Source organism: Sparus aurata, chromosome 11 (genome assembly GCF_900880675.1).
Source record: "Sparus aurata chromosome 11, fSpaAur1.1, whole genome shotgun sequence".
Lineage (NCBI taxonomy): Eukaryota > Metazoa > Chordata > Actinopteri > Spariformes > Sparidae > Sparus > Sparus aurata.
Window position 1 is genome coordinate 3,611,969 of NC_044197.1, and position 25,592 is coordinate 3,637,560.

Consider the following 25,592-nt stretch of genomic DNA (forward strand, 5'->3'; position numbering starts at 1 on the left):
CTGACCTTTATTTTGAAACCTGCTGTCATTTCACATCGCTGCTGATGGAGAAGAGCCACTGAAGGAAGAGTGCGGGAACTCAACATGTGCCCGTCCTTTGATATCAGTATAACGATGCTCATAGAAGCAAAACCGGCATTTAAAGAGATGTGGTGAGCGATAACGCTTCAGAATACTTGTACTTTTGTATTCTTATATGGTGGTGTGCACAAAGTGGTGAATGAGTCTTTACACAATCGAGACATTCAGAAACAGGTAACGGAAGAGCAGCAACAACATAGACAAAGACATGCAAAGATATAACAGCACAAGAAAAGTGTACAAGACATATAAGAGGTATGGATTTTCCTGTTGAAGAGGGGTTTAAGTAGTGAAATGTGAAGCTGCTCAGGGGATAAAAGGTGTATTTTTTTTTTCTCTTTGCTGAAAAGGGTATCCTCTTTTTCTGGTTGTGTTTCCACAGATGACAGCTGAGGCGATTCTCCGTCTGGTCAACGACCCCGTGCTGCCGTTCTACCCTCTGGACATCGCCCTGGATGTTCAGAACAAACTCAAAGGTAACATCGGCGGTGATGGCGGGGGTGATAATTGGCAGTGAAATCTGTTTTTCCAAGCGAGATCTTCATAATCTGACAACCACTTAGAATAACACACAGAGGAACAAGTAAAAACTATTAGAGGGCTTTATGCAAACATCAGATAATAAAGCTTTAAAAAGACTAAGTGGAATGAACTTGAGGGCAGTTTGCTGTTTATTCCATCTGAAAGATTTTTAGAACCTGAAACTAGTTCTGCCAAGATTAGCAAATCCATATGGAAGATCTGAGATTGCTCTCAGATAGCGTAATAAAGTCACTGATGTAGAATCAGTAGAAATGGATTGATCAAATTGTCTCATGACACTTGGAGCAGGTCTAAGCCGTACTGCAGGGTTGTGACAGCATTTAATTTTAATACAGAAAGCCTGGTTTGTTTTTCATATTTAATATCGTCTATGAATCTTGAATGCTTCTGTCAAGCTGGATTCCTTAGTGTTTGTGCAAGTCAGACAAGGTGGCGTAGGGTATCACTGAAAGTTTTTAACGGTAGGACACACAGAGACAGTGATGGATGTGGAGAACTTGAATCTTTCTGCGAGTAAAACAAGTCTCTAGTTAAGAAGTGACAAACAGAGACGGCGTCAAAGACTGGCTGAAGACGAGTTAGGGGTTGGGCTGTGGAGAAGCCTCGAGGCATTCATCCGTCTAAAAATGGTCGGTCTCTTCAGCATGTGGAGAAGTTGTGGCACTTCTTGCACAGTACATCTGTGTTGTCCGACCAGTCAAGGTTGTTGTTGAGGTGATCGCCCAACTACTTGTACGTTCTCACCCTCTAAATGTCAAATCCCTGGATGTTCACTGGTTTAATCTGAGGTGTTTTCCTGCGGAAGTCTTCGACCATCTCTTTTGTCTGGCTGGCCTTAATGTGAAGACGGTTGAGCTCACACCAGTCAACAAAGTCCGTGATGACCCCCCCAGTGTTCCCGTTCGCTCTCCTCTGAATGATTTCCAGCGACGGCTGTATTATCCGAGAACTTCCGGATGTGACAGCTGTCTGTGTTGTGTCTGAAGTCTACCGTGTACGGGGTGAACGGGTGTGAAAACTCCTTGGGCACGTAATATGTCTGAATGCTAACTGCCAGCAGCTCAACGTCCTACGTACAGGACTGTAATGTGCCCGGAGTTACCCCATCTGTCATTCAATAACATCACCACTCCACCACCCTTCGTCTTACCACTCTCAGACAATCTCCTGTCCACCCACCTAAAGTTACAAGTGAGTCCAGAGTTCTGCCGTGACTCGAAACAAGTTTGAAAATGGACAAGTCTCACACCTTTTTTTTTTACATTTTTGAATTCGGCCTGTTTGGCTTTTTTAGTTTACTTATAGGCCTTTTTATTGCTTGAACACGTGGTTAGTCCCAACAAAAAAATAAAGCATGTAAATGAATCCAATTTACTGAAAGCAACCTTTTTAAATCATTCAATAAAGAAAATATTGTATCATCCTTTATAACGGAAACATCTTTTCTGTGCTGAAACTTGTTGCAGACAGCTTTAACAGCAAATGTCTCCCAACATATATCACCTGGCCCTGGAAACATATTTGGACCGATGTCATACATGTTAGGTAGAACAAGCTGAACACATTTTTGTATGTTGTATTTATAGAGGTACCGACTTGGATTTATCATCGAGGCATGTTGTCCTGTAGGTTAGAGAAGTGAAAACAAATCATTTTTAAACACGACAGACATAAATTGTCAATGCAGGTGCATGTTAAATTTAGAAGAGTGCTCCTTAGAGTCACATTAAGGGATTTTCATATTTAGTGTGCAGCTTGCACAGTAAGAAGAACAAAGCACTTTAGTCAAGGTCTGAATTGAACCCCGTGTAAATTTACATTGTCAAATATTCAGCACTTTAGCATGCTGCACGACCTCTCGGGCCTTGTGAACTAAAAAATCAGCTTATTCAGTCACAGTCTGAGAGCGTGCACAGACTCCGTCCTTGAATATTAAGATGACCTTTGCAAAGAGGATGCACAACAGAGCCGCTGACACATTTAGCCCGCACGCCGTCTTCGCCTGCAAACACAGACGGAAACTAAATGTTACGTTACTTTCCTTATGCGCCCAGAAACAATCCACAAGTGTGGGAGTTGTCGAAGTGAGTGAGGTTCATAAATAGTCAATACGGTTTCTGACCCGTACTGTACAGAATGAATTCTTTATGCTTGAGATGGAATAAAAAGCTATGCACTGACGTCTATCATCATTTACACGATAAGATCAGAGATTGAAAGAGATGGAGACAGAGAGAGACGCCCTCCATCACATGTTCGGTAGCTCCGATTTCAAGACTCATTCATTTTAGCGCCAAGGCAATTGCTCAGCGGCTCAGGTTCAGTGGCTCTGTCTAAGCATGTAAGCACTGTCCCATTAAGGCCCAGATTGAGTGGTTATGCTTCCCTGTCTGAGACTAATGGACAGATTATGACCTGAGAGAGATGACTGATTATTATACCTGCCCGTAGCCTCTGTCTGTTTCTTCATCACTTTGTCCCTGATTGTACCGCCAGCTCTGCTCCCCGCTTCCTCTCCTCGATCAATTCAATTCAGAGGCACTTTATTGGCATGAAAGATACACCTTCTTGGCAACTTTGCACATCAGCAGCGAGATGAAGAACGGTGCTACAAGTGAGCATCATTTCATCAAGGCTAAAAGGCCTCATCATCCAGCCAAAACGCAAAAACTGACAAAGCAGAATTCACCATTAATTAGGAGCATGATTTAATACAGCTTCACTTAATGTTTCTGTTGGATCTGTGCTCCGATCGTCTAAATTACCGTCTGCAATATGAAGATCGGAGTGTTTTATCATTCTCGGACATGGCTCCATTCAATTCCTAACCTCACTGGCTGCCAACGTTAGATAAGAAACACTTATTATGGGTGGGTGGGAAAACAACAGCCCCCCCTGACAACACACCATTCCAACCATTTCACACAACTTTTCACCCAATTACAACAATCTGGAAAACTGCGTCAGTCTCAATGTTTGTCACCATTTCTGTAGCAGCTTTCTACCACATTTCTTATGAATGTAGCTAGTGGCTCACTTTTTAAGATTACGTTAGCATCCCCAGTTTTGACTGGTCAACCATTTCTCCAGCTTTCTCCAAACTGTGCCAACGCAGAAGTGCCAAAATATGCAATTAGTCCACTTAGGACTGCGTTTGTGTGCTGGTAGAGTGATGAACATGTAGAGTTTGATACTAGGAGATTGTTTTCACGTCGAGGGTGGAAAGTTTTGCAAAGACGCGCACATACAAGAAGGATTTTGTAACACTGCAACCAAGCCATTTGTGTTCCACTGAGAATGGACATTAAGTAACACACTGAGTGGATATATAATGAATGCTTACACACCATTTGAAGGCAATGATGAGGATGTCTTTGCATTGAATTTATGGCGAATAAGATGAAACACAAGATGAAACAAATCTTGTGAATTGTGCAGCTTTACTAAAAGGTGTGAAGGGGACCAGAGGTGGTGCTGCTGTCATATTTGGCCTCGTGATGGAACAGGCTTTATTTTAATTTCAGCCACTTTATAATCCACAATGGGACATCATGTTCCTACAGTTCATCTCCAAGTGTCATTTTCCTTATGCCTACATTTACTTTTACTGTTTTCATCAGCTGTGTGTCATCAAAAAGAGGCTGCTTGTGACAGATTTGGGGCTCTTTATTGTGGTTATTAAATTAGTATTAAATTTAATTCCAGGTGGCATTATAAACGTCTTTAAGTTATAAATCTGACTTCGGTGAAACGTGCCGATACTCTCAATGCTTTTGCGCAGAAGCGGCTTCCCGTTCAACCAGGAAACAGGTGGGAGAGAGCTTTTATCTCCGCTGGTTAAAAATACAGAGAGGCAGCAGATGGAGAGAAAGAAGAGGAGGAGGAGGAAAAGGACAGTGAAATAAATACTTTTTGATGTGTGTGTGCGGTAACAGATAGTGAGGCACGATAAATAATTCCTAGTGTGTGTTAGCGTTGCATGTGGGTTGGTTAATGGCACTGGTTGCAGGGTAAAAGCTGGCATGTAGATAGTAAAAATCTGAACACCTTATAATTCCACACCAAGATAAAAAAGACAAAGGATTGTGTGAAAGAGTCGGATGAGTCCGGAAGTCCTAAAAGTTACTATTTCAAAGTTTACTTTTTAGTAATGTGTTCAACGCTGCTCAACATAGAAATGCGAGACTATAATCTGCTGGATAATTCAAAAGGTGATGCTCTGGTGACGAACCCACAGAGACTTATCACCTCAGCTTTGCAGGACGTTTCAACATCTTCATTTCACAATTGTGGTTTTTGTGTCTTTCTCTGTTTGCCATAAGTTAAACACTTATAAGGGGAGGGCTGTGTAACTGCATGTTAAACAAAATCAACACTAACTGGCTTTTCCTGGCTCTTCGTCAGTGAACTGACGTGTACTCAGCTGTCATCATGTGAGGTTGGAAAACAGTCTCCACCTCCGTGCAGCCCCGGGGGGCCTGCTGCCGCTCAAAAAACAAAACCTCCGTGCTCTCTTGACTTGTTAAACAAGCTCCACTTTTAACAGTGAAAATTGAATCCCAAATGAGTGTAGATGATGTTGTGAACAAAGAGTTCATTTAACAGCATTCTGGCTGCCTTGGATATTCAGGCGTAATTTTCTGAGACGAGTATACTTCTGAAGAAGCAGCGGAGAGAGGCGAGAGGAGCGAGGGCTGGGCATCACGCCTGGAGCCGTGCAAGAAGATATGGCCGGCAGGGACCGAGCACGCCAATCCCTCTGTTGTTGGTTGCAAGGACCAAGACAAAACGCCGGCACTTCTGGCACAGCTGAGCAGGAGAGCTCGTCTTTCTCTGTCAATACTTCAGTTGCATCAAAATTGCTTCAATTGACTGCGTTTAGCACTGATTGGACATCCACGTTTCCCTTTTAAGCCTGAGCCAACACTGCGAAGGAGAAGAGAGGCAAATTCAGAATGCAGGGTGTTCTTCTGCTGATTGCTTTGTCAATTATCTACAAAAACCAACACAGATGCCTTATCTCTGTGCAAAGTTTGATGAAGCATCCTAAAACCAGCAGCTTTACAGAGGCTAATGGGACAGAGGTTGGCTTGGAGGAGGGAGAAGGACATTTTGCACAAAGAGCCTGATTACTGCCGCAACAAAGCCCTGCCATTTCACCGGCCACTGAGGGACTCATTTTAGACAGCAGGGTGACGTTCCAGAAGCAAACGAGGCATGAACGGTGTGGCGTTTAGCATCCAGGTTGTAACTTTGACTGGTCAACCATTTCTCCAGCTTTCTCCAAATTGTGCCAGAAAATGCAATAAGTCCATTCAAGACTGTGTTTGTTTGATGGTAGAGTGGTGAACATGCAGGGATACTAGGAGATTGTTTTCAAGTTTATCCACTGAGGGTGGAATGTTTTTTAAAAAGAGGTGCACATAGGAGGATTTGGTGACACAGCAGGGGGCATCCACTGATATTCATTTTCAGCAATAACAATGGAGGATGAACTCGGTGCTGGCAACATGTGTGATCAGAAGTTAGAAGACACTGGATAGTAGCTGGAAGCGGATAGAGTTTGAGCTAGCTGCTATCTATATTTATTATTTTTTTAATCAATAAATTGTTCTTGTATAGCCCAAGAAAGTGTCACAAATGCTCAGAAAGTAGTTTTGAATGCAATTCACTGAAGGTGCTTCCAATATTAGTCAAATGTGAACAACATTAAGCAACAAGTCAACCTGAAAGGAGACCCGAAGACAACATGAAGGGGTAAAGTCTCTATTATTCAGGACGTTGAGGCAGAATCCCAGCTGAACATTTCTGCACTGACCCGGCTGTGTTAACGAGCTTGTGACTCTCAACCATGTGTGTCCAACAAACACAAATACTGAGTTTTACTGGTCATTAGATGTGTCAAGAAAGCAGGGGGAAAGTTAGCGAAGTCCTGGTCTATTTGTAGTGTGTGTGTGTGTGTGAGAACAATATGCTAATGGCGGTAGTCGCGAGTGTGTCGGTGCAATGCTGTGTGTGGATGTGGCTGAGGAGATGAGGGGCACGTGTGTGTGTCCTCATGTGTAGGTTACACATGAGTAGGTGGTGACGCATGTGTTTTTGGGTCTGTTCAAAGATTAGTGTGAGTGTATTTTGGGAGGCTGTGAAATGGCTGTTCGTATTGTGTGTGTGTGTGTGTGTGTGTGTGTGTGGGTGTATAAGTAGAAAGTGCTTGTGTGTGTGTGTGTGAGTGTGTGTGCGTGTCTGGTCTCTGGGTGTTTTAGCAGCCCCCTGCGGCAGAGGACCACTGATATTTAATGGATTCTTCACAGCCGGCGTGGAGCACTGCAGTATTCATGACTGGCAGTCATGGAGGGGACTCAGATCAAACAACCAGAGCTAATTGAAACCCCCCAAAAACCTTTTGTTCAACTTTTTTAATCACCATTCTCCTTTCTTTTCTCTTTTCATATAAAACTGCCTTTGGTCTAGTCTGATCTGACATAAATCTCCATTAATTTACTGCAGTGATGGTGCTCAGTAGCAGGGCTGCCTTTGGTCCTCTACTTCAGTTCCACAGAAAGGTAGAACTGGCTATTGTCATTGCTGTGAGTTACTAAAATACACTGAGGAAATCAAAGGAAATTGCGTGCCGGTGTGAATGAATTATTTCTCAGATCTGGATATCATTTAAAACCTATTGTATATTTTCCAGTTTCAATGAGGTATATCTCAGTGGCAGTGCAAAAAGAAGCGAGTGTTGTGGTGGCTTCTGCTGTCTCATGTTTGCTGATTGGTAGCGATAGGAGAGATGGTGACCCCCACCCCCCAAAAAAAAAAGAGTGCAAGTTTTTAGGATTTGTTCAGCCACACGGAGCATCTGAAAAATCAGCTTCAAGTAATTGTTTCAAAGGTATCCCCTTTCATAATTTGGCTTAAACACAACAATGCTGATGCAGAAACACTGAGGCGAGCAGGTACAGAAACAAAGGCGAGCTTTTAATAAGAAAGGTGGTATCCCAAAAACAAAACTGGGAGAGAGCAAAACACTGAAGAAGCGAAATTCCCTCTTTGTCCCTCTATGGACGTTTCCCTGCTCACCTACGCAAACAAGCAGGCTGCACACGACTGTCGTGACACTTGCTGTGTCTCAATTCAGGGTCTGTATCCTACAAAGGACCAGTCCTTTGCGGTCTTTGGAGGCGAGTCCTTCAGAGAGACCTTGTTAACCTCGTCAGTCGTTGTTAAATGTGACGGTCTAGCCTTTGGAGCATTTCCTGGTTGCGTCACCAGATGTTTTACCCTTACGTCACGATTTCTGCCGCCCGGGCCAGCGAAAGTGACGATCTACGCCACGCAATGTCGCCATTTTCTCTGTTTCTTTCTTCTTTTTCGGGTGTGCAAAGAATCTTGGGATATGTGAGGCCACGAAGGATAGAAGCGGTGGAGGCCGCATCAGTGGGCTGCATCTGGTGGAGCCTTTGAATTGGGACAGCCTTCGCTCGGCGTTGTGATGTATTTGGCCTTCAAATGCTCCTCCATAGGATGCAGAGCCTGAATTGAGACACAGCAAACTATTAAACTAAAAGACTAATATTGTGTTGTTGTTTTTTTTTTTAATTAATTCTGTGCTTCTATAGCCGCTTTTTCTGACTCCATAGTTGTTGTTCTGAACCGTGTTCATAAAACTACAAACACCAAACTACCTTTGACACTGCAGGACCTTCTCTCAACAGTAAAATGTCGCAGTGGTTAAATGGATGTAAGGTATGTTCATTAGCAAAGAAATGTGTCCAGTTCTGTAAGTAGAAGAGGCAGCTTTTCTCAGAAATGCTCTGAAAAATACTCTGTACTACTTCCATGAACATAAAGCACTTACCGCTTCAGGCTCGCTTCAAACTCATTAAGTGATGTTGAATAAAGAAGTGAGTAGATAATGACTGTCCATTAAGTGGTCAAGGAGATAATAGACAGCCACCAATAACTGAATTTAACCATGTACTCATGTGATTTCTCAGTTCCATGTATTTGACACTTGAATGAGATGAATGGACAGCATTGTTCTAATAGCATTTATGTCGGGACATTGCACAAAGGCTTTGAAAAACACCAAGGCAAGCAGGTAATGAAACAAAGGACTCGCCTTCAGAGAGACCTTGTTAACCCCGTCAGCCGTTGTTAAATGGGACAGTCTAGCCTTTGGAGCATTTCCTGGTTGCATCACCAGATGTTTTACCCTTACATTACGATTTCTGCCGCCCGGGCCCACGAAAGTGAAGATCTACACCACGCAATCTCACCATTTTCTCTGTTTCTTTTTTTTGGGGCGTGCAAAGAATCTTGGGATATGCGAGGCCACGAAGGACAAATTCAGAATGCATTGTTGCACTGAATGAGAGGAGTGGCTTTTGTCTCAGTCATCTTTAACTGTATTTGCACATAGGGAATCCCTGCAGGGGCCAGTGTGGAGTGTTACTGAATACTTACAGCGACCAATAACTCTTTCAAGGCACATGTGACTGTTGCATTGAGGTAAACGTTAAAGAGCAGAAACCGTCCTTTGAAATGAAACGTTAGCTTGTAGGCCAAATGACTGTTAGAGTCACTCAGTGCGTTTACATGACACTCAAGAAAACCGAATTACTGTGTCAGTCCGACCATGATTGGATTTTTAAGATGCATGTATACACCTTAGTCTGACTAAAATCGGACCGGATCGGATTTCTCATTGTCGAATTAAAACACCCTGATTATTCGACTGATAGTCGCATTACTCCTGCATGTATACGTTCTATCGGATCGGATTTTGCGTTCTGAGCAGGCGCGAGATTTCTTTCTCGGGGCTGTGAACCGGAAGTAGAAGGGTGGCGACGGCGGCGTCTCACCACCGAAATCACCGCAAGAAAGAGCGCCATTGTGCATCTGGTGTGTGTAATTATCATGTACACCATATACGAAATGTACAAAGATGTGGCTTCGTCTCGCTCTTCGTACGCCATCTTTCTCGAATGCCGAGGCAGTTTGTTGTAGCTGGTGACGTAAAGAAGTCAGCCGGAGGTGGCTCTGTTACCACTAGTTGAAATGGGTACAGCGCCACCTATAGTACCGGGGTTTGACATGCTTCGGCCCAATAATCTGATTTTCTCACCGGCATGTATACTCGGACAATTGCAGTTGTCTGATTGAGTAGCATAGTCGAACTATGGCTGTAATCCGACTAAGATGTGCATGTAACACAACATGGTCGCTTTGCATGTTGCATCACATTCATGCATATAACATGTATATGGATTCACAATTCAGTATACATCTGTGTCACTAAATTAGGAACACGAGCAGACCAGTCAATACAAACACCTACATAGAATATGTTTAAATCTAATATACACGTACGACATGGTAATGTAGGAAGTTGTGCCTTGTTCTATCTATCATCCATCCATCCACCCATCCAATCCTATCTATTTATCCATCCATCTATCCATCAACAGAATGAAAACTGGATGGTAATTTTCTTACATGAAGTGATTTGCAATGTACTGAAGTAAACTGAGGTGAATACGAGCTGTGAGAAAAGAGTCTGACCTCTTCTCCACATGGTAATAAAGTAAAAGACTAATATTGTGTATATATTTTTTTCTAGTTAATTAATTCTTTGCTTCTATAGCCGCTTTCCTTGGCCTCTCTCGCTCATATTAATTGACACTTTTTCTGACTCCACAGTCGTCGTTCTGAACCGTGTTCATAAAACTAAAAACACCAAACTACCTTTGACACTGCAGGACCTTCTCTCAACAGTAAAATGCTGTAATGGTTAAATGGATGTAAGGTGTGTTCATTAGCAAAGAAATGTGTCCAGTTCTATGAGTAGAAGAGGCAGCTTTTCTCAGAATTTCTGAGGCGAGCTTTTATAAAGAAGCTGTAATCTCAAAATAACAAAACTGGCGGGCAGGGAGAGAACTAATGAAGAGAAAAATACAAAAACTAAATAAAGGAAAAACCAAAGACGCAGCAGAAACACAGGCAAGAACACGTATAGCAAAAAAACAGAACAGCAGAACGAAGGACTGACGCGAGGTAACACAACGAGCAAACTGACAAACAGGAGGGGGAAAGACACAGACCTACGCCATGTTGAGACCAAACGCGGTGAAAATATCTGCATTGTGTGAGTTTGATCGCAGTGGCAAACGCACAGCACAAAATAATGACATTTCTCCGTGATCTGACTGCAATAAATGGATCGGAGGGACACCAAATTAAGATAACGCCGTCTTGTAAAGACGCTGAGTTCATGCTTCGTCAGGTTTGTAAACAACTTTTAAAATGCTTGTTACCTGACTGGAGTTTGGATCAATGCTCACTTCCCTCTCGCGTCTAATCGCATCCCATCATTGACTTTGTACAGTATGTAATCTAGTCGCGTGAATAATTGACTTTTACTTTTTTTTAATAGATTAAAGGAGACAGATTATGCTTTTTTTGTCTTGGGTTTTGTTCATGTAAAAAGTCTTAAAAGTTAAAAAGGTTGTGCACTAACCAGAAAACACTGCTGCTAAAGCGCATAAAACACCTCGTTAGTAGTCCCACCTTAGATTCTGTGACTTCTTGACATCACACTATGTCATCAGATCACACTTTCATAATTTAAACCTGTATTTATGGTAGAATTGAACCTAACTGGAAGCTGAAAACACGACAGAGCTGAACGGAGACACGGTGAGCAGTGCTGGCTCAGACGTGTGTGAGCCAACCAATCAGAACAGACTGGGTATTTGGACTGGGGGGGACCTTAAAGAGACAGGAGCTTAAACAGAGAGTCTCTGGAAGAGAGGGTAGAGATACAGAGCTGCAGCGCTGGACAGTGCAAGACAAGTGATGTGTTTTTTTTATTATTAAAGCATGTAAATCAATTCTAGCAGTAACCCAAAATTAAAATTATATGCCTGAAAATGAGCATAATACATCTCCTTTAAAACAATATCTTTATTTAATATGACTTGGGTACTTTTTCTTGCTAGTCTTTAAATATTATAAATATTCTGCTCCTTGCATTTTCTTTCATCATCATTCTCACGCGATCCTTTTATCGTCGAGCACTTTGCGATGTGTATTTCCATGTAAGAGCTACAACCTGAAATATAACGATGAAGGTACAGCATCAACAATGTGCCAATGATAATTAACCGATAGATCTCGTGATTAGTTAATTATTGATATTACATGTTGTATGAATAGCACGGCCCTGCGTGGTGAGTACGTGTTAGAATGACAGCTCTGGTGCTGTGTGAAGAAAAATAAAAGATTAAAGTTTTGTCTACATCTGATCTGACTGTGGGAGATGAAATGAGGCTGGTGCAGGTGAGTCACACAGACTTAGATTTATAAAACAACACCGATGTGTATGCACGGCTTTATTAATCTGATGAAAAGAATATGTGTGCATATTCCTGTGTTTGTGTACACTCCTTTGGTCATAAATCAAAGTGCAAAGCAACAAAGCTTCAACTTCAGCGTGGTGATACAGACATATTGTAATAGTGGTATATTTTCTATTACCTTATATTAAAAAAAGTGACACACTTCAAAGTCACTTATGATTCATTACTGTTTGTGGCAGCCTAAGGCATTTTATTTTAGCTTTTCTTGTTTTCTTTCCAAATAGAAGAAGAATTAGAGCCAGGATTCTTTACGAACCTCTGTGAATCTAACATAATGACAATGCAAATATTCATAAACATCAGTAGACGTCGGTGTACCAGAAAGTAAAAATATTCCATCGAATAAAAGCATCACCCCGGAGCTCTTCTGCGTCTCTCTCCTCTCTGCCACTCGTATCACAAGAGGCCAAGTCCCAACTGTATACCCGAATGCAAACACACTCACACAAGTCCCTGTGTGTCACAAGATGTGATGGATTACAACAATCAAACAATATTTCATGAGTCCCAGCTGGCTGCGAGGAGCCGGAGCCATTTAAATTTGTAGGAGAGAACAGTTCTCTTTGTCTATTTTTGTCCCCACTGTCTTCCCCTCTCATCTCCGATGAGTCACGCTCTGTTCCCGAGCCAAAGTGACTCACTTGTGATCCGACGCAGCACAAACACACAAAGGTCTGTTAACAAAGACCAGAGCATCATACGTTATTAGTTTATAGTCTCTTTTCGATTCAAATGAAAACGGTATATCACTCTAAATATGTTTGCACTTTGTTCTGCTGTGGCTTCAGGAAGAGAGAAAGCTCTTCTTACACCAATCCCAAACAAATCTGAAGTTCCTGATCTGAGAAAGAGGCAGTTTTTGTGCACATACCTCAATCACAGCAGTCATCAGTTGTTGGTTTTGGTTTGCAGTATCTGTGCTACACTGTCCAGTGATGGTGTGGATAAAGCTAGAGATGGATCACGGCTACAGTTAATTAAATGCAATCCATGGACCTTGGATCATAAATAATGCACACATAATCATTGCCAAAACAACAACAGAAATAAAGCTGATATGTAGCAATTATATATATATAGCGGGAGAGATGTTTTATTTAGCAGTCATTACAGACGAGGAGCGCTCGGAAATCTCTACATCAACTTGTAAATGAAGGCGTGATGAGTTTTTAGGCCTCGATGCTGGTGATAGCTTGTTGCTGGAGACATTTTGTTTTTGGGTTGTTAGTCAGTCTGTTTACAATCCAGGAAAAATCAGTCCTCTGTCCTACTCAGTAAAACTAATTTCTTAGTTTCTTATTATAAATCTGTCATTGTGATAGTTCAGACACCTGGAAAGCTTCGCGTGAAGGGAGAGAGAAAAGAAATAAATAAACGTACTTAATAGAATATTGAGACCTTCAACTCATACATAATAATAAAAAGAGTTTAAAAAAAGATTGTTCATTTCTTTTTACGGACACAAGCAATGCAGAAATTGCTTTGCTCAGTTGATGTTCTTCCTTTTCTGTTGAAGAATCCAACGTGTTAGCTCCGCAGTACAATGCTTTATAAAAAGCACATCACAATAACATACGCAATCATGTTAACAGCTAGTATAAGTTTTTCCTGAACCTTAAACCAGTAAGAGCTGAACACCTGAATATGGATCTTTGTCCTCATACAACAGATTTCTTCCCTTCCAACACAGGCCCACTGGATCCAGCCAGACATCATTTAATAGAGCCAAGAATACAGGCCAATTAACTGTAAATTGTAATTGATTTGCGGTGCCAAATGTACTGTAAAACAAGCCAGCTTTGTGTTGACAGGCTAATGAGGACAGCGCCGTGTGGGTAACTGGCATGTGTGTGTGTGTGTGTGGAGGCCGGTGGGGTAAATTGATCGACATTGAGTCTGTTTAATGTATTGAGTGTGTGGTTAGCACAGGGGTTAAAAGGAAGACATGGGTGGAACGTTTTAAATTACGACCTGAGTTAATGTGTGTGTGTTTGTCTGTGCGGTGTAAATCAAGACGTTGCGGAGGTCCGATTGTCTGATATATTATTCTGTATTCAGATCCTACTGGGCTCAAGCGTTACGTGTGATTTTGACCATTAGCTGATACCGAGATGCCAGCGTGTGAGAAGAGCATGTCGAGGCTAATTATAAATGTATGGCAGTGAGGTCTGTCCGATTTAATGATGTGATGGGATCATCACAGACTGACATGGTTGGTGCACTGACGAGGACAGGAAGGCTCTACAGCGGGTGATTCAACCGGCATCAGTGATATCTGTGAAGTAAGATGTCTGCAGAGAGACACAAAGAGACTGACACAGTCAGTTTGTAATGGTTTAAGTTCATGGTTCAGTTATTTCCTGTTTTATTTTGAAGTTCTGTCCTCTTGTGTGATGTCTTGCTATTCATTTCCTCCCTTTACCGCAGCCTTTTCACTCCTCACCTGTGTTCGACTAGTCAATCATCCCTTCTGTATTTAAGTTGTCATCTTCTCGTCTCTCTCTGTCAGTTCTGTTTGTCATGTGCCTCCTGTTCTTGTTCTGGTTCCTGTTCGGTTTCTACCTTGTGTTCCTGTTTCTCTGTGTCCAATCCTCTTGTCTTGTCTTTCTGTTTTTTGGTTCCTGATTCCTTGCGTTATTTCTGGTTTGAACTTTGTTTGCTTTTGTCTTTGTTTTCTCCTGTTTTTTTTTTTTTTTTCTGCCTTTTGTTGCCTCAAATTTTGATTTATTACACTTCCACTTTGGCTTTGCTGCCATCTGGCAAAAGTTACATTAGTGTCTGCTGCCGTACCACCAGACCTATATTCACATTAGTTTAGTTTCCAAAAAAGATATCAGATACAGATTGCATGTTTTCACCAAGTCTGCAGGAAAAGCACCAGGCTTTGAAGCCAGTTTGACATAATGGCTAAACCCCGTAATTACGACATCATGTGAAGCACACTGGCCCCATAAAGACTACACAATGATTAATTAATTAGTTAATAATTTCAGGTTTAAAGGTGAAAAAACATATTCAACATTTAAAAGCACCTTGTTTTGTCACCCTGACACCATGCTGTGTGGTTTTGTTCGGTTGGCCTTGATACTCAAACACCCCTGGAAGTATAAAAAAGCACGTTTTGTTGAGTCTGAGTCGCAGAGCTTTTGGTTTTATTTCAAAGACAATGACCTTCAACCTAGCTCTTTTTCACAGCGTTAATATATTCAAGTAATCCACTATTACTGGAGCCGACAACTGCATATCTTAAAGTTTGTTCATGTGTTGTTTTTCTGTTCTTCTGTCTCTTGTCTCCCTACATTCGTCACTAGAGAGGAGCATGGTATCTCAGCCCCTGCTGTCCTCGGCCTCCTCTCTGAGAGACCACGCAGCTTTCTTCCAGTCAGAAACTATGCGGCCGGCGAATGACCCTAAAGAGCGCGACCCCTCCCACGTGCGGATGCTGAACGATGTACTCCGTGACCTGGAGAAGAGCTTCATCATCCCACAGACACCGCCTGGAGTGTTCAGGTCGGAGACAAGTTGCTGTTTCAGAGATGCAACAGCGCTGTGGTGTTATGAAGGATTTGGTACACCCTGCTAACCGAGGAACACACACACACTCACACAGGACAATCTTAAAATGTGTCAAATTTTGTTATTTAAATTCAAAATCTTGAACGTAGTTGATTTTAGTTTCTGACATCTTAACGTACCTTCTAGCAGTGTTTCTCTTGGCGTTGTTTATCTGGTGAGAAATTATACAGGTCATGCAGGCTTCGCTTTTATGGGTCAACAGTTGCTTTCTGTATCTGTTTCCAGTGATGGAGAGAGTCCTATTTTCCATTCCGGTTGGCAGGTCTCAAATCTGAGTCGTCTGAACTCGTGGACAACTTCACCTTTAGAAAAAGTTTTCTGACCTTTGGTACAGAACTCAGTGGGCTCATCAATTCTTACCGTTAGATAAGTTGGTACTTCTACCTCTTTGAAGCGTAAATGTAACAATTATATTATTCTGAGTCTGAACATAAATGATGGACGAGTTGAGCTGGCTGTAGCCTGAGAGCTAGCAGTAGCAACCGTCTGCTACTATTCAAAATGATTTAAATAAGAGTCTGATGAACGTGACAAAGAGCTCAAGGTGTTCACCTGGCCTCCAAACTGACCAGCTCCCAAATCCATTTTTAGTATCCGTGGGACGTGTTGGAATGTGTCAGATCCATCCAACCCATAATACAATATTCTGTCATCCATCTTGGTGACTCTGACATTTTTGTTTTCTTTAGCAAGCTGTTTTTAGATAGATAGATCGGTCGATGGATAGATGGATAGATTTATTGATCCTAAGCATTAAAAAATGAATGTCAGATGATTTCCTTTTTTTTAATTATTTCTGTCATGCTGGTTTTAACAGCTGGTGATCAAACTGCATGAACTGAACAGGTGACATTCATCAGGCTGAAACAAGCAATTTAGAAAATAGAAAGTTCCGTTGAGAGTGTTTACGAAATCTAACTTGGCACACTTGTAAAACTTTAGTCCAATGAAAACAGGAGAGTTATTTGATAATGATGTGAAAAGGTTTCTGTAAGATGAGATCCTTGGAGTGCTACCAACGCATTCTATTGTAATTAAACCATTTCAATAGGGTCTGATATCTTTTCTGCCACAATTTTGAGTGTAAGTTTCACCTCTCCTCACATTGTACAGCATTCATGACAAAAACATCAAACACATTTCTTTTGAATTTAAGGCCACCCAAAGGTTGGAGCTTAGACACCTCATATTGTCAAGCTTTTCATACGACCGACTCATCTTCTCCACAAATGATCCTTGACGAGATTCTTCTGTTGAAAAGTGTTTAAGAGAAGAAATCTGCTCAGGGTCTTGGTTACACATTTAAGAGAATATTGTGATTTCACGGGAGGTCAAGGAGTAACATGACTAGAATTTGGAATATGATTAAAAAAGTGGCAAAAAAAAAAAAAAGTTTTGAAGTGATTAGTGTTTATTAGGGCTGTAATCTCCTAGTTGACTGGTCGATTTATTGGTCGATAAGTTCTGGCTCGACCCAAATTCTGATTTTTGGCATGTTAATTACATGCTGCTGTGGTAGTGCGTAAACACGTAGCAGACCTCTCCATCCCAATGGAGGAAAGTACCAAGTGCTAATGGGGGTTTTTTCAGAGCACCAGTGTGTCTTCAGAACACTCTGTTTTCAGTATTTTGGATTAGCCCACTACAGACAGACAGATTGAAGGATGTACTAGAAGGCCTCGGCCTGCTGGTTTGTTAAATATTTATTTATATATTTTAACGTTTCATTTACAGTCATTCATATTCTACCATGTCAAAGACATCAGCAGTGTGGCAGCATTTTGTAAAAATAGAAAATGGAAAAAAAGTCAAATGTAAAGTTTGCAAACAACAGTTTGTATGCTGTATATCACAGCTCGACTACAAACATGGCATATCACCTAAAAACGGTAAGCTGACTTGTCGCTGGTCGCGCTGCTGCTTATTTGCAAAAAGTTGAGCGTCGGTCAACTTTTGTCGCTCGCATCGCGTCGCTCGCGTCGCTGAAATCGCGTCGCTCACGCCGCCGGTCGCTCCGGTCGCTCCTCGTCGCCAGCGTACATTGAAAATGAATGGCAGTTGGTCGCCTCGGTCGCTCAAGTCGCTTTTGGTGTGAGCGCCCGGTAAGGTACCAATTAAAAGGTACTTGTACTTTACCTGAGTATTTCCATTTTATACTTATCCTCCACTACATCTCAGCCACAAATAATGTACTTTCTAGTCAAATTCATTCATCAGGAATGTTTTGTTTACAATAACATTTTAGATAAAAATAATTCATAAATAGTGAAAACAAACAAACTGCAATACTCTCTAGAAAATAGCAATATCTACACAAAAGGCTAAAAGAAAAAATGGGGATTCACTATATATATCAGATGGCAAATTTATATTATTGATCTTGTTTTTTTAAATAAGAAGCATTAATACAAAGCCGAATTGCTTTCATTGACTTAACAAACGCCGCAACGGCACACTGATATAGAAGATGGCGATATGCGCCTTTAAAGTGGTTTGTGATTCACTAAATAAATAGACTGAAGAAAAGAGGAAGAGAAGGAGGAAGAAGAAGAGGAAGAAGAAGAAGAGGAAGAAGCAGAGGATGAAGAGGAAGAAGCAGAGGATGAGGAAAAAGAAGAGGACGAAGAAGGTTGAAGAAGAAAAACAGGATGAAGAGGAAGAAGCAGAGGATGAAGAACAAGAAGCAGAGGACAAAGAAGCAGAAGAAGAAGAGCTATGGAATATGAATTCATCCATCTTTGCTCACTACCCTTAATCCTGTCGTCCCCTCAGGTCTGCATGAACTACTTGTTATGATCGTCTTCTTAAAATACAAACATGTGAAATGATCCCGGTGTCGACCATGAGAGGCAGGTAATTATCTCTTTTTAGTACTGACTACTAAAAAACATCCCTATTGTGCATCCCCGTGAAAAAAATTAAAAATTCATACTTGCTCTTTCCTACAAGGGGAAAGGAAAGACTTCACCAGTGGTGATGGACCCATGCAGACAATACTAGTTCTAAGGCTTACACATTTACATACAGCGAAAAGATAAAAAATACATAACTTTCTCCCTTTCCATACCTTTCTCCCTGCCCTAATAATTTCCCCACAGTCCCTAAATCACACACAGTCCTACATTGTAGCAGCCATGATTTAAATCCCCTGCCAGCCTTCTGTCTTGCACTCAGTGCATCCACTTCTTTTTCATCTTGTTCTACATATGGAGCCATAATGTAGCATAAAACTTGAGCTTCACAGCGAGCACATATTTATTCCTTCTGACAAAAAAAGGAAAAATAGGAATAATTTACAGATGACAGTGTTTGATTTTTTTTTTTTTTTTTTCACCCCCTGGCAGCAGTTTTTCGGGGCAGAGCAGCAGTAATTCATTGGCTGTTCACAGACTAAGCACGAGAAAGTGAGGGCTCCAGATTAGTTGGTGAAGTTATTTTAGTCAAACTGTTCAGCAAAAAAGTAAACACAATAAATCATATCAAATCACATTTAGTCAGAGGACAGCTGACCTTGACTGATAGTGGCGACTTTATTCCTCAGCAACTATATTTCTTTCTCATAATAGTACCACCTCTGTTCTGTTTTGATTTTAGCGTCCTCGCAGTGTTTGTGGCGCACTCTGTCTTCCCCCACAGCACTTTAGCTGTCTACTTTTCAACAAGATTCTAACAGAATAAATGGCCTCTGCTGTTCAGTGTTATTCACAGTTTATGGCAGTAATAGACATGTTAATTGTCCTCGACTGCCATTAGCACCCGAGCTAAAATTAGCTGCTTCATCATGCTCGGAAAGCATTAAGGCTTAATAGCACTCATTTATAAAGGAAGTTACCATTCCCTCACAGGAGAACTAAGACAATTAGACTAAGAGCACTGAAGAGTCTTTACAATGTTTACCTTGATGGGAAATATTGAATTTTAAGCAACAAAACCCAAAGATTGATTTTTTTATGCTACATAAACGCATGATTATGACACTTTTAATGCCGTGCAGTGACTATACACACAACGATGCCTCGGATTTGTATTTTTTGTGATATGTGTGATTCTTATGTGAAGTTACTTCTGATTAAATTACACACTGAGCCTTAAAGCACTTTGCAGACAGTCTCACCCGCTGTGTATCTGACTGCTTTAAGATAGTGTGATGGGTATTTGGTAAGCCACTGCTGACCTGTTTGCGGGGCTGGTTGTAAACATTTCAGTTTAAAGATGCAGTTGCTGCTGACGCTGGAATAAGATTCAGGATAATAAGTGCTGTAGGTACCAGCAGGGTCAGTTGATGGTCGCTGAACAACAGCATTCTTGTTTCACCTTGAAATCAATACAATCAATACAGAATACTACAGTCTGTATTACACTCAGTGAGGACTTTTTATTGTTGTACCCAAAATTGAAATCTCATAGCCCCCCCTTACATAGATGACGGTTGCCTCTAGCTCGTCATTTCACAGGTCGGCAAATCTCATGATAAGTAGGTGGTTATTAACTAATGTATTTGAAATTACCCCCCAATTATCACAGTTATTACCTCAGAATGTATTAGAAAATGTACGCAACATGACTTGATGAAATTCAGTTATTTTCCAATAATGGCAAATATTCCAATTTGTTAAGTTACATCTTTTTTGTTCAACTTCAGAACAATTTTCCTGTCTATATTTTTATATTTAGTCAGCATCAAATTACCAACAAATACAACTTTATAATCAAGAATCATGTTACTAATATCCTATTCTAAGTTTGTTTCCATAATTGCATGTTGAGGCCTAATAATAAAGTCTTCAAGTTAAATGAAACTCTTTAATATTGTGAAACATCAATACGTTAGCAACAGAGACAGAAAGAGAGAGAGAGGGCCTGATTATTGAGTAATTGGTGGGAGTATAAATGGTTAAAAAAAGATGTACCTAAACATACTGACCTCCAGAAGTTAGACAGAAACTTGCTGAAGGTTTCCTGGGAATGAGATGAGATATTTCCGATACTTGGTAAATACCACCTACTAACCTGGAAGGCTTTGTGCAACGTCTCTAAACAGAGCCTTGAGCCTCACCACAAAAGGTGTAGCTACCAGGGTCAACGCACTGATTCAAGTGCTGTAGTCTGAACATACAGGGAATGAATGCATATCTGTCCATTTCTTGAGATTGCTGTGCTCTTTTGTCATTTTCAAGAGACTGATGTTTTGAGGATGACATTGTGCTCGTTGATTGAACTCACAAAGAGCAAAGGGCACACACAAACACACATACACACTTTTTTGCCAATCATGTAGCACCAATTTCAAGACAGACCAGTTTAATGCAAGGGCCATCTTTCTAGCTTTATCTTTTGTACCTTTAATGTAATGCTCTTACACATACATTAGTAGCCATCCTGGAGATGTGATGTAGAATTATAATGTAATTAACTAAGAGGAGGGGGTGAAGTGTAGATAAAAGAACCACCTGGATATTTTGTAAATGTCAACAAAGCTCTCATGTATTAGCTGATGTTAGTTTAATGTTCCATGCTCCCTTTGGTAAGGGGGGGGATAACTCAACCTTTTTTGAGTCAACAGACTTTGCCTTGATGTCTCACAACCCAAGGGTGCAATAATTACTGTTACTACTTAACATGTTTAACAGATGGGATAATCATCTAATGGTGTGAATCGACTTTATTTTTACATCAAACTCTCCCCCATGTCATGTTAATGATACAATCTTAGACACTATGAATGTACATGCAAAGGAAACGTGTATTATTTATTAGCCGTTTCTTGGGCAACTGGTTTCAGTTTCTTGAAGACGTTTCACCTCTCATCCAAGAGGCTTCTTCAGTTCTAACTAACTGGAGGGATAGATGTTCCCTCGACACAAGGAATGACAAGGTTATGTTTCTCGGTCTCTTCCTCTCTGTCTGCTCTGGATCATTTAGAGGTCCAGTTTGGATAGCAACAGGTTTCAAGTGCTCCCCTAATGCCCTTCTGTTCCTTCTCCTTCCCCTCTATCTTTGTGGGCATGGTCTCAGCCCGATGGTTTAGGGTTCTGATAACTCCCAGTTTTTGCTTTAGTGGATGGTGAGAGTAAGGACAGGTAGTAAGGACACTGGGTTTAAAGCCTGAAACTCCCTTCAAGTTAGTTAAAACTGAAGAAGCTTCTTGAAAGAGAGGTGAAATGTCTTCAAGAAACTGAAACAAGTCCAGTTGCCTACAATATAGCACTTAGAATCACCGTGACCTGGATGACTGAGAACCTTCAAAGACATTTATTAGCTTGCTTGATAAACAGGCATTGGAATTGCCTCCAACTGCATCAACAATGGTCCATCAATCAGTCAGTCGAGTCCAGCCTAATTTTACTCATAACATTTATATCACAGGTTAAGTGTTTGGCTTGAGTATACTTTAGGATATGCAATAACTTCCACTGATTGGCTGGTTAAAATAACTGCAAAGGGTCACACCAAGGTGGAGTTGGGACTGATTGATGTTTGCTTCAACATGTATGGTCATAGTACTGACTGGTATTTAGGATTATGTGAATCACTCAGATCTTGGATGTTCATGAAAACTGTTTCTATTCAGCCCCACAACTTTGATTTAGTAAAAAAAGTCAATGTGAATTAAGTTTTAATCTGAAGCGGAGATTACCTCCAAACAGGTAAAAATACTATATTGTCAAGGGAAGCTTTGGATTGTCTCTCCCAAAATTAATATAATCATTAATGTATATACATATATGCTGATGCTGTCTAGAAATGTACCAATATGATACTTCCATAAAAACACACAAGTATGCTACACTGACAAATGATAACATCTAAGATCAATAGGTTGAACATGACATTGAACAAGAACTTCCATATTGGATTTGAGAGTTGACTGCTAACTTTTAGAGCCACAAGCAAGAACTGTAGAACTTTTTTCATAAGCACACAGAGGTTAGATTTTTTTAACATCTGAAATCAAAATTTGGAGCTGCAAATCGAATTGGGAACTTGAAGTACTATGAAGATGGGACATTTTGGAAGTAAGCACTCTCCATTTGTAGGGTGAAAGACCTGGAAATGTGACTTCCAAAGCCAATATGGAATTATGCATTTGCAAACAGAGGTTTCATGTATTTCCAAATCAAATCCTGAAATATGCATCTAGAGCTGCCAACTGCTATTGGAAATTCTATATTGAATTTGGAGGGTGACCTTGGTTTTGGGTGTCTGCATACAAGATTTGAAGTGTGACATCAAAAGCTGATATGCTAATATCAGTCCCCTTTCCAGTAATTCAACTTAAAAAGATCCAAACCTACTGCGCAGCTGCATATTGGATTTAAATGGATTTACGTATGGGGTTTTTAAGGCATCATTTTAGCTTTAGAAGGTAAAACCTCTTGAACTTGACTTCTACGATCAATACACTGACTTTCACATCAATTATCCAAACCAATGTTACTTTTCTTCATATGCACACTAAAATTCCCTTTCCATTGCATTTTTATTAAAGCAAGTATTAGTGAGCAGGTTCTCCTAACCTTGTACCTAAAGTCGGCCCTAGCCTTTAAATACCCCTTTACAAAAGAGAGGAAAAGCACAAATGTTCGTCCTTTCAAACTAAACTTTAATGGTTCTCACAGAGGTACGCGGACTCTCAGACACACCATGCAGCTGTCAGTGCTGAATGGATGCTGCTGCTCCAGCCTGAGTGACACCTGGGACCGGCACACACAGTTTAAACCCAATTTGTTGTGTTGCCGAGCAGGACACAGGCTCCATTAAGAGTGGATGTCAGGTTGCCGAGGGCCACACCAATCGATAGCAGATGTCTTTATGTACACTCTGAGGTGCCTCAAAAAGACCTCTTTCATAACTGTATGTTCACAGACAGGCAGCGGGTGACAGTCTTTTGGCTGGCAGACATGGACAGACAAGGTTACAGCAGCTCCAAAGCAATTTTGAGCGTTGCTCCACTTTTGTTTTTAATGTTTTGAGTGTTTCATTTTCGTTCTGTTTTCATCACTGCACTTTATTTTTTATTAGGGTAGGGTTAGTTAGCTTTTAGTATTTGAGGGTATTTAATAAATGAGAAGTTGTACATTCTGCAAAGTAGTAGCTATAGCGCAGACACCTGACCTGAACCTGTTGGGACCCATCAGTGAACAACAGGCCTGGCCAGGTGTTAGCTGGTTCTTAGCTTCTGCATCCTCCTTGTCTTTCTTTTTTCTTTATGAAATGAACAGATTTAGCTGATATCTCCCCAAACTTCACATGTGTTTTTAGGCTAGTAGCGTTGTGTCATGGAAATGGCTAAAAAGTATTTTTAGTGATAAGCTCGCTGTGCTGTCATGCCAATTCGATTACGTTCTCAACGTCTTCTCGACCAATCAGATTGCCCAGTCAGAACTGCTTGGTGTATAATTCAATTTAATCCACACCTGCCAGCCAATCAGAACAATGACATCTTAGTTGCAGTGGCCCTGTTGTGTTTGAATAGAGCCATCAAATTTATGTAACAAACACCCATGTGTGAAACAGACTGATGAAGCCAGCAATGCTACATATTCCCTGTTGGAAAAAGGTTCATGTATTAACTAGTGACCTGTCCAGGCATGTGTACTTCCTCGTGTCTGATGTGTGCTTGGGTTAACTCCAGCTGGGAAGCATAAAGAGGATAAGCAAGTCCAGACAGCGGATGGATAATGGTCTGGATGTGAAAAACACCAGGCTTTAAACAGTGTCTCACCTGCCAATGACCAGCGGGCTAAATATTTTTATATAGCCTTGTTCCCTCAGAAAAACAACACCATCCTCAAAATATATTTGTTGTTCCAGGGTCACAGCTTTGTCCAAGACGTGAACACAATACTGACCAATGGCAACAAAACTCCTACTGGCAAGCTCATTAAAGAACTTGCCAATGCACAGCCTGCTCTGTCTGGCTCCTTTTTCCTCCTTTAAAAGTCAATTTTTTTTTACTCTTGTTCACAGTAGGGCTGTTCCAAAATATGAATGCAATATTCATAGCACAAATAATGCATATATTGTAAAATATTTTTATATTTGTTCTGTATTACTTGTTTTAATGAGCCCTATTTTCCACAAATAACCTTAGTATACTGGAGTAGGAGGAGTTTGTGTATAATATTTTAACAAACATCATGGATTGTTCAAATGTGTTGCTGATAATTTACCAAAGCTTAAGAGGTGTTGCAGGTTGTGTGCAAAGAAATACTTCCATATGAGATGACCCAGCATCTTATGATAAATGTCCATCTGCAATTTGGACAATTTGTTTCCCTATATTGACATTTTGCCTTTGATAAGGTTGCTTTTTTTTTTTTTTACCTTCCTGGCTGCTAGTATTCCAGTTTTTTTTTAGAATATTTGATATTGATGTTATCATTATGATTATCATTGTGTGATCAAAGTGCAGACTCATTTGAAAGTCTACTGCTGATTTATGTGTTCATGTGCTTGTCAGAAATCTACAGTATGATAGCTGGCTGCCAAATAACATTGCAGTGATGACATACAGTATTTTGTAAAAGCCCATCCAGAAGACACAGAGCAGATACAAAACAAACATGGACGTTGTGGTGAAGGCGACAGCTGCTTGTGTTCATCGACATACAACATACATTTTTTACATCGCTTTCTCAATGAACTGTGTCAACACATATATATGACAAAAGCCTAAACCCCATTTCTCACAGGAGCAGCCTTTCTGGTGTCATATAATGGGGTCATATGGTAGAGTAGACACAGAATCCTGAGAGTGTGGCTGACTTTGAGTCTGAATTGTGTGGTGAAGGTCAGCGTTCGTTCACACCCTACAGCTCGCGACCTGTGTCTTAACAGATGAAGAATCACTCCATTTACTCTCTAAGACTGTCTGTTCAGCCACTTTAGGAGAAATCAATGTACTTGAGCCCCGAGGAGAGCAGCACTCCGAAGTCTCTGCCATTCTGACCTACAAATGACTACTCTGCC

At 40.9% G+C, this 25,592-nt stretch overlaps 1 protein-coding gene and 1 long non-coding RNA gene across 11 annotated transcripts in view; one reads left to right on the plus strand and one right to left on the minus strand.

The window, feature by feature from the left end:
• naaladl2 (N-acetylated alpha-linked acidic dipeptidase like 2) overlaps nucleotides 1–25,592 on the plus strand; it is a 422,647-nt gene that overhangs the window by 389,125 nt on the left and 7,930 nt on the right. For all 9 annotated transcript variants that reach the window (XM_030432206.1, XM_030432202.1, XM_030432201.1 and 6 more), the window contains 2 exons: nucleotides 464–557; nucleotides 15,356–15,554. In XM_030432206.1, the coding sequence (XP_030288066.1) occupies nucleotides 464–557; nucleotides 15,356–15,554 (293 nt within the window). The remainder of the gene's footprint in view (nucleotides 1–463; nucleotides 558–15,355; nucleotides 15,555–25,592) is intronic.
• The window catches only part of LOC115590793 (uncharacterized), a 99,709-nt gene that overhangs the window by 63,041 nt on the left and 11,076 nt on the right, over nucleotides 1–25,592 (minus strand). Inside the window, exon 3 of one of the 2 annotated variants that reach the window (XR_003985835.1) lies at nucleotides 5,196–5,550. The exons of the other annotated variant lie outside the window; for it this stretch is intronic. This is a non-coding gene — a long non-coding RNA (uncharacterized LOC115590793). Of the gene's footprint in view, nucleotides 1–5,195; nucleotides 5,551–25,592 lie in introns of those variants that run through there. 2 annotated transcript variants of the gene reach the window in all.